Source organism: Polypterus senegalus, chromosome 6, assembly GCF_016835505.1.
Source record: "Polypterus senegalus isolate Bchr_013 chromosome 6, ASM1683550v1, whole genome shotgun sequence".
NCBI lineage: Eukaryota > Metazoa > Chordata > Cladistia > Polypteriformes > Polypteridae > Polypterus > Polypterus senegalus.
The window spans coordinates 37,544,790-37,558,400 of NC_053159.1; the positions used below are offsets into that span (position 1 = coordinate 37,544,790).

The 13,611-nt window shown below is 36.7% G+C and overlaps 1 protein-coding gene across 2 annotated transcripts in view; it reads right to left on the reverse strand.

The window, feature by feature from the left end:
* mib2 (MIB E3 ubiquitin protein ligase 2) overlaps positions 1-13,611 on the reverse strand; it is a 209,762-nt gene that overhangs the window by 64,226 nt on the left and 131,925 nt on the right. For both annotated transcript variants that reach the window (XM_039755849.1, XM_039755850.1), the window contains 4 exons: positions 4,956-5,062; positions 2,848-3,042; positions 1,647-1,789; positions 1,004-1,111 (listed from right to left, as the gene is read on the reverse strand). In XM_039755849.1, coding sequence (XP_039611783.1) covers positions 1,004-1,111; positions 1,647-1,789; positions 2,848-3,042; positions 4,956-5,062 — 553 coding nt within the window. The remainder of the gene's footprint in view (positions 1-1,003; positions 1,112-1,646; positions 1,790-2,847; positions 3,043-4,955; positions 5,063-13,611) is intronic.

Consider the following 13,611-nt stretch of genomic DNA (forward strand, 5'->3'; position numbering starts at 1 on the left):
CTATATGATAATTAAAGTTAAGAATGCCTGTCTGTTCTCTAATTTACATGAAATTTTGCATGTATATTTATCTTGGTTCACAGTCAGAATACAGACTTCTATCTTGCCATGATCTAATAGGGCAGCTTGGGGGCTGCTTCTTTGAAAATATCTTGCTATGCAACAAAATATTTTCATGCATTAAGAGTCACAAATCAAGGATGCATACAAACACACTGTCATGAAAGGTTTAGGGAGAAACTAAAGGAATTAATTAACTAAAGGAAGACCTACTTTAAATGCAGTGTACGCATCACCTTAGTACCAACTGGAGGAATGCTCAGAAAAGAGGCAGAAAATTAAGAGAAATAATATAGGAGCCAGAGAGTAGATAGAGAACATCATATTCGAAGAAAAGGGCTAGAAAGATCCAGTGATGCTCTCAGCAGTTGGAAACCGATTAGGAGAGGCACACTCAGGCAAGGGAAGCACAAAGTCTACAGGAACACTTCAAGCAGCTGGAAAATGACTGGGTGAGACACACGCCGGAATCATTGGGAAAGACGCAATAGAAGAATGGTCACCAGGCCTACATTTAGCGCCTGCTCAAGAAGTGAATGCCAGCAATTCACTGAGAGACAGGGGAGATACAATTTACAGTGGTTTTAGATATAACCCTCTATGGGATTAAGCGTCTCTATAAATACAAGTGTATTTATTATTTCAATTTAATTTTAATTCTTCGTAAATAAAATATCAATATGCCTTATAATGTGCAATATGTATTTATTCACAAAATTAAACCAAATGCTGTTTATTTTACAATTTTCAAGTTGTAACCTACATGTCACACTTGAGAAACTCTGCTAGTTAATTATAAAAATGACTGCCTTCATGTGACCCCTCAAGAGTGAAGCTTTGATTTGGTAAATCTCCCGAGTCATTTCTTTAGAATTAAATGTTAAGCTGTACAGTCAACTACTGATTATTTTGTGTGGCATGGTTTTATACTGAACATTCTTACCTTGGTCAAAGCACCAGGGTGAAAAGTCCATCGGATGTTATTACCATACTGGACTCTGACATCTCCCCGATCAGTAATCCTGTGAATAGTTCCTATGCGGCCAATATACTGCAGGGAAACGGATGTTCATCAATCAGTTGTAAAGGAAATGCTAGCAAGGTTCAGGCATTCTTAAAACCTATGTTTAACTTTCAAAAACCATAACATTCAAAATAGGCTTCAGGTTGGCAGAACTGGTTCAGAATAAATTAGTAAAAGAATGATTGGTCATAATGTTCACATTTCCTAGGAAGTCAAAAAACTCCACAGTCCCAGTGCAAGTCCAATGTTCAGTTAAAGGAAATACTTGCCATGGTGCTCAAAATATATGGTTAAAATTTTTTTAAGACTTCATGCTTTGCTTGGGATAGCCTAACCAGACAGCTTCAATTTCACCAACTTATTTATTCCTTCATCTTAATGTGAAGCTGCTACTGAATGCTGCTGGCTTAGTTAGAGGCTAGGTCAGGTAGACTTTATCCCCTGTGGATTGAACTACTGTAAAGATTCTGTTCTAGGCAGTCATATTTATTTACAGATATTTTATCAGTACCACAAGATTTCTGTAATTCATTTCAAAGAAACAACATTTCTTTTGCAGTACCTCTGCCATTTTGGGGTTCCAACCACCATGACCTTCCTGCATCTGCCTGAGAATGTCCACTTCTAGAAGACACTTGACCTTGTCTCTTTGCTGGAAAGAGTGACCATCTGCACTTTCCTGCCTCTGTAGTTCAGCATGTTCTCCTGCAGGCATAAAAACCCCAGTCTTCTTAAAAGGAAATTCCAATATGACACAATCCAAACACATAAAGTAGCTTTTTGAGTTTCACATTGCAAAACAGACACAGAGATGATAAGAGAAGTAAGACAGAGCTACATACTACACCTAAATGATAAGCTCTGCTTCAATAGAAAATTTATGTGAATACTGAGCTACAGGTAAACAAGAGGAAGGCTGGTATAGTTTCCTTAAATACCCTACCAGTCTCCAAATATGATGCTGATCAAGTACATAAGAGAGCTCTGTCATGCGTTTACACTAAAAAAACAAAGACAGAGCTGATAGCAAAAGTGAAATAGAGCAAAGTGATGTTTGCTAATGTTAACACCCGCTTCAAAAAACTTAACATGAACAGCAACCTAGAGGTAATATAAGTTAAAGCCTACTCACTTCAAGCCAGTGATGTTTACATGACAATATTAATACTATTAATTAATTCAGATGACAGCTACATACAATGCTGCTCTGTTGGTACAAAACCAACATAAGGCTGAAAACAGCATTAAGGCAGGAAATGAGAGAAACACAGAAGTTGAAATCTGACAGTCAATTAATGAGGATTCCCAGTAGTGGATAATGAAGAAACAGATGATGGCATATTTAATTTCATTAGAAGGTTGGAAGTCAAACATCGGTGACTTTTAATTTTTTTGTTGCCTACTTTGGGTAAATGTATAAAATAATATGATAAAGCTGAAAAGCCAACTAGTGTGTTCAAAGTCACCCATACATCACTTGCAGAGTTACTCAGATCTGGTCAACACTTTTGCTACAAGAACACTTTCTACATATTTCTTTTGCCAATGTTGATTATTCGCATAGAGGTGCACAAATATAAAAATAAACATTAAAAATAGCCTCATTAGCATCATGGTGCTCCATTACCTTACATAAATCACAAACCTTTAATTCTAGTTTTTTTATTTTATTTTATTTTTTTTTGAAGAGAATAGACAGGAGGACAAAAGCACTATATAGTCTGCCATGAATTAGAAAAACACACCTAGAAACAGCTTCTTACCTAACTTTGGAAGGTGCTCTTTGTAGTAATAGCCCCCTGCTACATCAGATATGTACTTTAGGTCCACTTTTCCTTTGTGTCCCATTCTGTAGACATTTGTGGTTCCATTGGACCAGGTCACACTAGCCACACTGCGTCCAGATTCAGTGTCCCAGCCACGAATATCGACCACTTTTCCTATCTTGCCTTCTCCTCCTGGTCATACAGCAAGGGAGGAGGATGAGATGGTTATGGATCTTCCCTGAAGAAGTAATTCTGAATATCTTGGAAAGTAGGTTAGTCAATAGCCTGAAAACTCTCAATAGGCCTCTACCAGGCAATATTTTACTTAGTCCCTTACAAAGAAGAAATAACATAAGGTGAATTTAATTTTACCAAAATACTACACCTGGAAGAAAAAAAAATATTTCAAGGAAGTTCACCTGAACTGATTCTTCATTAAACTGTCTTACCCAGGGTGATTCTCTCTCTCTGTCTTTAAGTCATTTGTAAATGAAGCTAAATAGCATTTACTTTTCCATCTAGTAAAGCCACTGATGGGGAATGTATTGCAAGTGTCTTAAATTAACTTCTGTCCTTTGGAAAAATATGCCATAATTAAAATATATTGCCTATTATATTTGACCTTGTTTGCTTGCTTGTCTTTATTGTTGTTTTCAAACTTCAATAAACTTTAGTTGGTATTATTTATATATAAATAACAAAGAGAAAAAAAGGTTAAAAAGAGTTGCTTCCTGTTCTGATAAAGGTGCTCTTGCTCCTGAAAGCAAACAAACATCAGGTTTGGAGACAATTCTGGGCCAAAGACAAAACATTTAAATGCTCTGTAATAAAAAGGTGTTATGTTAATAAATTGATATCAAGACAGGAAATAAAGAAAAACATTCAAATCAAATATCACTAAGCTCATATACAATGTAAAAATCAAATCCAAAATTCACCAGATGTACATTTTTTACTTCAGCACATCCCATATGGCACTTAAAATTTCTCAAAAAATCAAATGCATACACATTTTTGAAAATATGAATCATATTATGCATGTTGTACAGACATCAAGACCACTACTTATTTCAAACATTAGAATGCATATTAATTTTAAAGTCTCATATTCTTACACTAATCTTTGCAAAAACAGGTCAGTGTAACAAAAAACCACAACAGGTTCTACACTTTAATGTGTTGTGTTCAATTTGAGAACCATGGCTGCATAATGGACTTAACTTCCAGATTACTGCAACAGGACACATAGTGGTCTATGGTAATAATCACCTTTACCTCCATCTTCCACCAAATCAGCTTTTTTGCCTCACCTAGTAATCGGTAAGGTGACTCTAAAATCATCTGCAACTTCTGAAGTAGCAGGATGATAGTTACAAGAATCACCATTGACAATTCATGGTAAAATAGTTTACACAGAGTTACAAAAAGGAGTAAACTGAATACAAATAGACAAATCAGTAGTAACCTAACCACCAGTGATTCCATTCTAAATGCAGAAGATGTAGAATGCTCTGTAGATGGGAAATGTATAGCAAATCCTCACTGAGGAGTGAAGAGGTATGAACCTACTAAGAAGTGATATTGGTCTGTGTTTATTTTTAAAGGTGATCCCAGCTACCTAGGTATTCCATTTATGGTTGCATCTAGCTACGCCATGGGCTAGAATCTTGTTGCAAATTAAAAGCTGTAACATAACCCAGCTCATATGTCAGGTGTGAGTTACATCTTTAATTTGTAGATCAGAAATTCAATATTCATCTGAGTTTGAATTCCAATGACATTTGAAATTGAAACATCGTAGGATTAATCATAGTAAAAGTAAACAGTTAAAGCATTTTTGTTATTGCAAACTAAAGACTGAAGAGTCCTCAAGGAGACTCTAAAGCTGTCCTGCTGGAACAGTAACGTAAAAAGGAGCAAAAGGACGTTGCTCAAAATCTGGGCCATAGTTTCTGATTCATTTGATAGCTCTATATCTGTCCACTTCAAAGTTAAGCACCAGGGAAACTATGGGGGATCCTAAGAATATCTGTTGTTAGCAGCCAGCAAGTCAAATAAATGAAACAACAATGTGACACTGCTTATTCAGGTATGCTGGTTCTTACCATCCTGATTGCCCCAGTCCCAATCTGGTCCTCGAACCACCTTCACTCCTTGAAATATTCCTTTCAAAATAATACGAGACAGGTTCTGCCGTGGGGTCAGGGTCACTCTGTGGAACAAGCAAAATAGTTGTTAGGTGTTTATATGGGCAGCAGGTTCATGTTCCATTAAATACCAGCTAAAATGTAAAGACACAAACTATGTGCACTTTTCTGATGAACATTTTCAAAGTATGCAAGTAAAGGTCTAGTATGTGTTAGAGGCAATAAGAATAACTTAATTATTATACAAAACAAAAAATCAAACTCATACCAGCAGATATTTTACAAAGTGGAAGGCTTTTACACACTGTACCATGAGGCTCAAGAATAACAGAAGTATCAACAATTAATAGATGACAGTGAATGAATCAGGGAGTATGCACAGCTACTAAAATTCCTTTCTAAATTGTTGTCAGATAATGAGTGAAATTTAAAGCACCTTAAAATAATATTTGAAATAACAGGAGTCACACTTGACATCAAACAATACAATGCCCCACTTTTGCCCCGCTATAGTACGTGGTTTTGGTGACACGTGACGTAATGCAACTTCCGTTTTTCCTTGAGTGATGGGAATTTCACTGGAGGATTAATAAGGACCCTTCCTGTCTCATGATTCAAGCTCCTCCCTTTTCATCTTCCTTCTGCTTCAGATATCAATGTCACAAGACCATCGTCATTTATAACCAGATAAACTACTTCAACAGAGCTTTAAGTCAAAGACTTAATACCAGCCTTAAGAGGAAATGCGCCACTATTGATGGGGTCCTCTATTTTTGCCGACCTTTTTCACCCCTGGACATTAAATAGGGATACCTTTGGTACCACAACCCTTTATCTGTGCTTTCCTTTACAAGTGTTTTTGACTTAGACATAGCATTGTTCTGTTCACATGGGAAACAGTTATATTTACTAAAATGAACGGAAGGTTTATGATGAGAACTGTGTGAAAAGCCACTTCTCACGGAAACTGGGATATAAAGAGTCACTTTTCATCTGAAAGACAGGTAAAACAAGTTATAAAATCTACACATTATATAATATTCAAATGCATTAGTTAACCGTTTTGAAAGGTAGTGCATTTATAATTTTGCTATTTACTTCTTCAAAATGACAGATACCACAGTTTTGTTTATTAAATATTTCTTAACAATAAATTATGTCCAAATATAACAGAGATAATAGAATATAATTACAGTTATTATTAGAGTACATAAAGCACATTTACTAATAGCATTGTACAATATCATCCAGTTAAAAACTGAGCCCAAACAGGCTTATTGTGGCTAAAATTGTTTTCACAGGCAACTTAAATAATGTTAAAAATATCAGTAGAGGTACAGTTGTTAGTCGTTGGTTGGAGACAGTTTATGGCTAATTGTAGTTCATATTTCTTAAGCTTTTTTTTTTTTTTTTTTTAAGTACCACCACTAGAGAGTTAAAATCTCTGTAAAAGTCTCAAGATAAAATCGTTGCTCCAACACATGAAGCATGGCATTATAGTGTCAAAGAAATACTGAATTATTCTAATCCACAGATAATTCAGCGGAGGTCATTTTTAGTTTAATGTAAATACGTTGCACATGTTTATTCACTTCATGTTTGCAGAACCACACTTATACTGTAGCTCCTTTCTTTTCTCATTAATTTCTAGACAACTTAAGAGATTTTTTTGCTTTGCAAGTTTGCACTTTTTTAGTGTTACTGTCATAAAAAAAATGTACTTGACCTGGGCTAGTACAACTTTATGTAGCGAGGAGAAGGGAGTTTGTGTGACAGAGGTTTGCACAAACTGCCATTGCTACTTGTACAAGCAGCTCATCTAGACACAAGCCGAAGATGCACTTGAGCAAAATATATAACATATATAAGGTAAAGTTAACTCTGTCAAGTTACATTTGAAACAGCTGTATCTATAAATTGAACATTTCACTATTTCAAAAACAAATGTTCAAATATTTACCAATTCTTTTTCAACAAGAGTTTATGAAATTGCAAAAACTTGTGCAGTGTGCTATTTCCAAGACACCTCAAAGAAAGCTTAACTTTGAATACCATGTTTCATGGCAAGGAGTGACAAATTTCAACAAAATGAGTCCACTAGCAGCTGAGCTGTTTTCCGGAAGATCAACAAACACACATAATTAACAATCAACAATCACTAGATTAAGATCCTTTAAAAACAGAGTCTTCATGAAATTCCCTTTAGCCACATGACAGAAACTGGTCGGTGGTTTCAATCTGAAGATACGTTAACCTTCCAACTAAGGATTAAATGTTAAAAGAAAGACTTTAAAGGTTTATGTTTATAAATTACATTCTTCCACACAAAAGCACTTGATGATGTGGATAATATTGTGACAATACACATATAAGCAGAGAATATAAGGACTTTTAGCCATCAATTCTATTCAGTTCAGTTTATATTTGTATAGCACCGTGACAAGTTCTAAGGTACAATGCAAATATAAACTTTATAAATTACTAGTAACATACTAAGTATATATAAAACAAAATTTTCTTGTTAGAACAATTAGTTAAGAACTGAATAACACAAATGAAACCCAAAAATATCTGTCCATTGATTAATTGTGACTAGAAAATCTTTGGCAAAATTTAGATGAATAAAAAAATCTTCATCATCTACAAAGAAAATTACTGACTAATCTTCCATACCCTATCATATTATTTTCTAAACCTGCCTAATTCTGTGCAGGGTCACTGGGAGCTGGAGGCTATCCCAGCAAGCACAGGGCGCAAGGCAGAAACAATCCCCAGACAGGGAGCTAGTCCATTGAAGGGAGAAGACACACACACAAATACATACACACACTAGGGCCAATCTTCCTTTCACATAAAAATAACCATAAAACACTTGACTGATAGGCACTTCTGATCCAACCAATGAAAGCAAAGTCTAGCAAGGAAGAGGAGCTGATGTTTAGCTGAACTGCTTAGGCCATAGAATTGGAAAAGAAACTCCAACCTGGACTCACCTGAACACTTGAAAGACAACCTCACTCATAGGCTTAAATTAATAATTTCTGTGAAAACAGTTTATTAAATAAAAAGATCTATACATTTGTTATTTAATAGACCTTACAGAATTAATTTCACTATGAAGTGACAAGGTCTAGACTGAATACTACATTAATTCTTTGCTCTTTGTACTGGAAATACCTCAACCGTCCTTAGAGTACAGAGGACCACATTTAAAACTGCAAATTGGTCTATGATGTCAAACAGAATACTTAAACAACACCCTCAGCATTATTAATATTTTGAAGGCCTAGTGCCAACAAAAAACAAATGCTAAGTTTCAAATCTTTGCTTGCCGCTTCTTCTTCTTCTCTCTCACATCTTGGCTTTAAACAGTATAAATATATTTGGAGGTCATTTACTGATAGCCAATGGCAATTTTACTAGGTACGCCTGTTTATTAACACAAATGACCTACTCCTACAAACAATCAAACAGTAGGTTCAGCTCAATCTATATGGTATGAAGACAAGGTCAAGGTGGTATTTGTTGTTCAACCAAATGTTATAATGAAAAAGATAAACATCATTTCAAGAAGGTTTAATGAACTATGACAGCAACTTCAATATAATCCAATGGCATGCACAGTCAACAAGACCTCAGTCCAATACAGCACCTTCAGAATGAAGTTGAACAGAAGGCTTGCAAAGTAAATCTGTAGCCGGAAAATCACCAGAAATTACACAATGGTGATGAGTTTGTACCAGCTAAATAAAATTCCTAAAGAATACTTTCAGAATCTTTTTGAATGAACACCTCCAAAAAAAAAAAAAAAATCACACTATTCTGGAGAGGATATATAGATTTATTTATATTAATATTCATATGTACAGTGATCCTTCACTATATTGCGCTTCGACTTTCGCGACTTCACTCTATCGCGGATTTTAAATCTAAGCGTATCTAAATATATATCGCGGATTTTTTGCTGGTTCGCGGATTTCTGCGGACAATGGGTCTTTTAATTTATGGTACATGCTTCCTCAGTTTCTTTGCCGAGTTGATTTCATACAAGGGACGCTATTGCAAGAATGCTGAGAAGCTACCCAATCAGAGCACGTATTACATATTAAATAAAACTCCACAATGATATACGATATGCTTCCGTGCGGCGCTTCGTATACTTGAAAGCCCAAACAGCACCTATTGATTTTTGATTGTTTGCTTGTCTCTGCCCCTCTCTCTCTCTCTCTGACATTCTCTGCTCCTGACGGAGGGGGTGTGAGAAGAGGGGCTGTTTACACAGAGGCTGTTTGCCTAGAGGATACGGACGCTCCTCTAAAAATGCTTAAAGAATACCTTCACATTACTACCTTCCTTGTAGCTGCTTTGTCCGGCAGTGCCTCGCATACTTAAAAGCCCAAAAAGCCCTATTCATTTTTGATTGTTTGCTTTTCTCGCTCTCTCTCTCTTACATTCTCTGCTCCTGACGCACACTTTGAAGAGGAAGATATGTTTGCATTCTTTTAATTGTGAGACGGAACTGTCATCTCTGTCTTGTCATGGAGCACAGTTTAAACATTTGACTAAAGGGTGTTATTTCATGTCTAGAGGGCTCTAATAATGTTAGAAAATGTATTTAAAAGGTCGTAAACAGGTTTTCTATGCTCTAACTGCGAAAATATTCGATTTATAAATAAAGAATTCTACTTTGTGGAAATTCATTTATCGCTGCTGAGTCTGGAACAGATTAACTGCGATAAACGAGGGTTGACTGTACATATTTTTAGTATTTCTTTTTGCTTTACATTAATGTATTGCGCTATCATCTAATAAATGGGAAAGATGACATATAAAAAAAAGAATCAAAATGAACAAAACATTGTTCAAGCAACAAAACTGGGTATGTTTTGGTCCTTTTTAATGTATCTTTCATTTCTTCACCAAACATTATTGTAACATTTATAAAAATAAAAATTGTCAATAAAGAAGATCTTACAGTGTAGCATAACGTGCGTGTTAGTTAATTCTGATGAGAAAAAAAAATTGTGACAGATAGGGGGCACTATCGCTCCCTTGAACCCCTGTCCACGACTCCAGACACCAGGTAAAAGTCCAATAGTTGACTTTATTTAAATGCCGCAGTGCACAAAGCACCCTCTCCTCCACTATAATTATCAATCACACAATAATCACTATCACAAATACAATCCACCACTCCCAGACGTGTTGCCCTCCTACCACCCAGCTCAGCTCGCCATCTGGAAGCTCCCATAGTCCTTTTATAGTACCCGACCTGGAAATGTTTCCCGATCCCCAGTCCACGTGATTCTTTCACTTCCGGGTCAGGTATGAGTCCTTTTCTTTTCACCCTGGAACCATGTTGCTCTTCCTCTGATGCACTTCCGGGTTATAGGGCATAAATAAATCTTCGGTCCTCCCTGCAGCTCCCTCTTGTGGCCCCTGTGGTATCCAGCAGGGTCTTGTATAAAAACTACATAGTCCATGACTCCCTGCTGGTCTTTGGGGCACCTCCACACTGCAGGGAGGGCTCCATCTGGCGGCCTGGGGGTATTGGCCGGGATGACAAGCCGGCCAAAGATCACAGTATGTAATACTAGTTTTTACCGAATTAGATAGCTACATGTAAAACTTTGAAAAGCTTTATTATAAAAAGACAAATAAAGATTTACTCAAATAGCTATTCCATCATAAATGTAATATGTTTTTTCAATGTGATAAAAAAATGTAAATGTCTCCAATAAACTGTGCAATTTGTGAACCAGTAAGCCTGCTTATTCTGCCCTCACACATCTCTTTAATATGTCATGTCTGAGCTCATGCTGTGATTAGCAAGGCAGTAGCTCAATGAGCTTAAAGAAGAAAGCATTTTAAACATTTAATAGGAGAATCCTCAGTCCTGTCCCTTGAGGACTGTTCTATTTAAGAAACAGATCAGAGCATACAGCGTTGTTCTTGAGTAGAATACCTCAGTGGTGGAAATTCACATTTCCCCCTACAGAATAAGCATCTTTCAGTCAGCCAAACTTCCAGCACCTTTCACTCCATGCAAAGCAACAGAGAGGCAAAAAGGAGGAAATATTTATCACATACCTGTACTGCTAAGATAACAAATGGTCTCTGTTCTAAAACACATAAAAACATAACATGACATGCTAGGGCTCTGTTGAGTACTGAAATCTAGAAAAAGTGAAGCATAGGCTACATTATGTAAATATAGTAAGTTAAACCAATCCCAAAACTGTAATAAAAATAAGAACCCACAGTTATAACTTCCTATTAGATGTGATAACTAAATTATTAACAATAAATGTGTAAGCTCTTATACTACTACTCTAAGTTAGGCCTTTTCTCTCTCTCTCAATTCGAAATTGTAAGCAACATTATTTTTGTATATTAAAAAGTAGAAAAAGTTTGATTCTTAAAATGGATATGAATAGACTTATAAAATACCAGTTTATTCTCACAGTGCAAGTAAGCATATTTGAATAGTTATAATAAAATAAAAAAAGTAAAAAAAAAACAGATAGAGTATAAAATTTGTAATAATAACAATAATATTTGAAAAGGGTGAAAAAATGTGATGTATTATAGGCTGGTGGTGATCTATATCTATATATGTAAAATCCAAAGCCTAAAAGTGCAATGATTTTGTGCAACGATTTTATGTGACTTTTTATGTTGCGTTTTTTATCACGCGTATTTTAAATCCTACATATATATGTTTGGTATCATCCTTTTCAGAATTTATCAAAATTTAATGTGATGTTGTTAGATTTTCAGATTCTTAATCTGTTTTTAAATTATAAACTAAAAGATTTCAAGAACTCGCATCCCATGAGATGAGACATTGTGCCAAAAGATTTAATCACTCCAGGAGCAAGAAAAAAAGACAAAGAGTAGGACAGCTGCTGTACAGGCTTTTAACACTAGAATTACCAGAGCCTACGAAAAAACTCGTAATTCTGTCCCACCTTAAACTGCTTCTTAAATCCCTTCACACCTCTCCGCCAGCGCCCTTTGTCTTCTAAATGTGCTGATAAAGAGAAGCTTGGAGCAGCCGGCTACTCCATCCTCCCACCAATTTAGAACGTGCACGAACTTCTCTAGAAACCACAGCATAGAGAGAAGTGTGTACATTGCTTCTTACAGGAAAAGGCGATGGAAAAAGTGCACTTTTGTTATACTTTTACACCAATATATGTTCCTGTGTTTGAATGACGCGGGCAGATAGGGAGTGTCTGATTATTGCATATAGCGCTGAAGTTACTGCTCTTTACCATTCTTTCCTCTGCATGTCCTGGAGTACAAAAGAAACAGCATACAGCAACATGCGGGGACTGGCAGGAACACTCAATAAAACTGAATAAAAAGAAAAGCAAGTGACGGTGAGATACGAAGGCAGCTTCGCCAGCGTTTGTGTGTCGGGGGGTAGGGGTTAGTATGCATCGTGGTACACTGCAGAGCTATAGCGCGTCTTTAGTGAAAACAGCCGTGTCAGATGGGGTTGTATGGATTGATTCTGAACGCGACTGAGAGAATGAAAAGTGAATTTAAAAAAAAAAAAAAGCTAACCTTTACAAGGATCATAAATTGCACTGGCTGTTACAGACTAAAATCAAATGTATGCTTTTATTCTAAAACAGTAAGACTAAGAGCAGTTCACTTTTCAAAACGGAGTGGCGCAGGATCGAACTCGTGACCTTTTGATTCCCAAGCGGAAAGTGATTCTATTGAACCACGGAGGCAGTTACGATAAGCTGCTGTCAATGTCGCATGTTAAGGCGGCTTTTTGTTTCTGCAGTTATATTTTTGAATAAAAGTGCAATTGTGTTATTCTTGTGAAAATGTTTCTTTGCTATTTGGACTTCAGGCTTCATACATTATATAGTTTATGCCTACATTTTGTCATCTACTACTAGAGTATAAAAAATGTTTCTGTTTTAACAATGTGTTGACACAGATTACTGTAGAAACGGAACAGACATGAAATGCATGTGTTCCAAATAACGATCTATTATTTCCACTCTAAAACTCCACTTCACTCCCAGATTCTCAATCAAGGCATGAGCTGGGAGAAGTTCGTGCACATTCTAAATTGGTGGAGGGATGGAATAGCCGGCTGCTCCAAGCTTCTCTTTATCAGCACATTTAGAAGACAAAGGGCGCTGGCGGAGAGGTGTGAAGGGATTTAAGAAGCAGTTTAAGGTGGGACAGAATTACGAGTTTTTTCGTAGGCTCTGGTAATTCTAGTGTTAAATGTTTGAAGTGCCGTGCGAGATGCAGATCATGCGGCACAGCAGCAGCTGCAAACCAGCAGCTGATTGAGCAAAGAGGAGGTAAAAAAAAACCAGTATTTGTTTCCCATTGTATCACCATTTAAGAGGGGGTTTCTGAGAAACAACCGCATCTCCTTGGGGTGCATTCAGCCCCCACTCCTTCATAAGGCGAGTGGCAGAGACACAAATTGGCTGGCGCCTAGCGCAGGCCGGGGGGTTGGCGAGTGAAGCGTGCATGGGGTAGCCCATGCGTCCAGGGCGCTAGATGGCATCCTCCCTGCAGCCTAGAGGTGCCCCGGATTCCCGCAGGGCATCATGGAAAATAGAGTTTGGTTTCA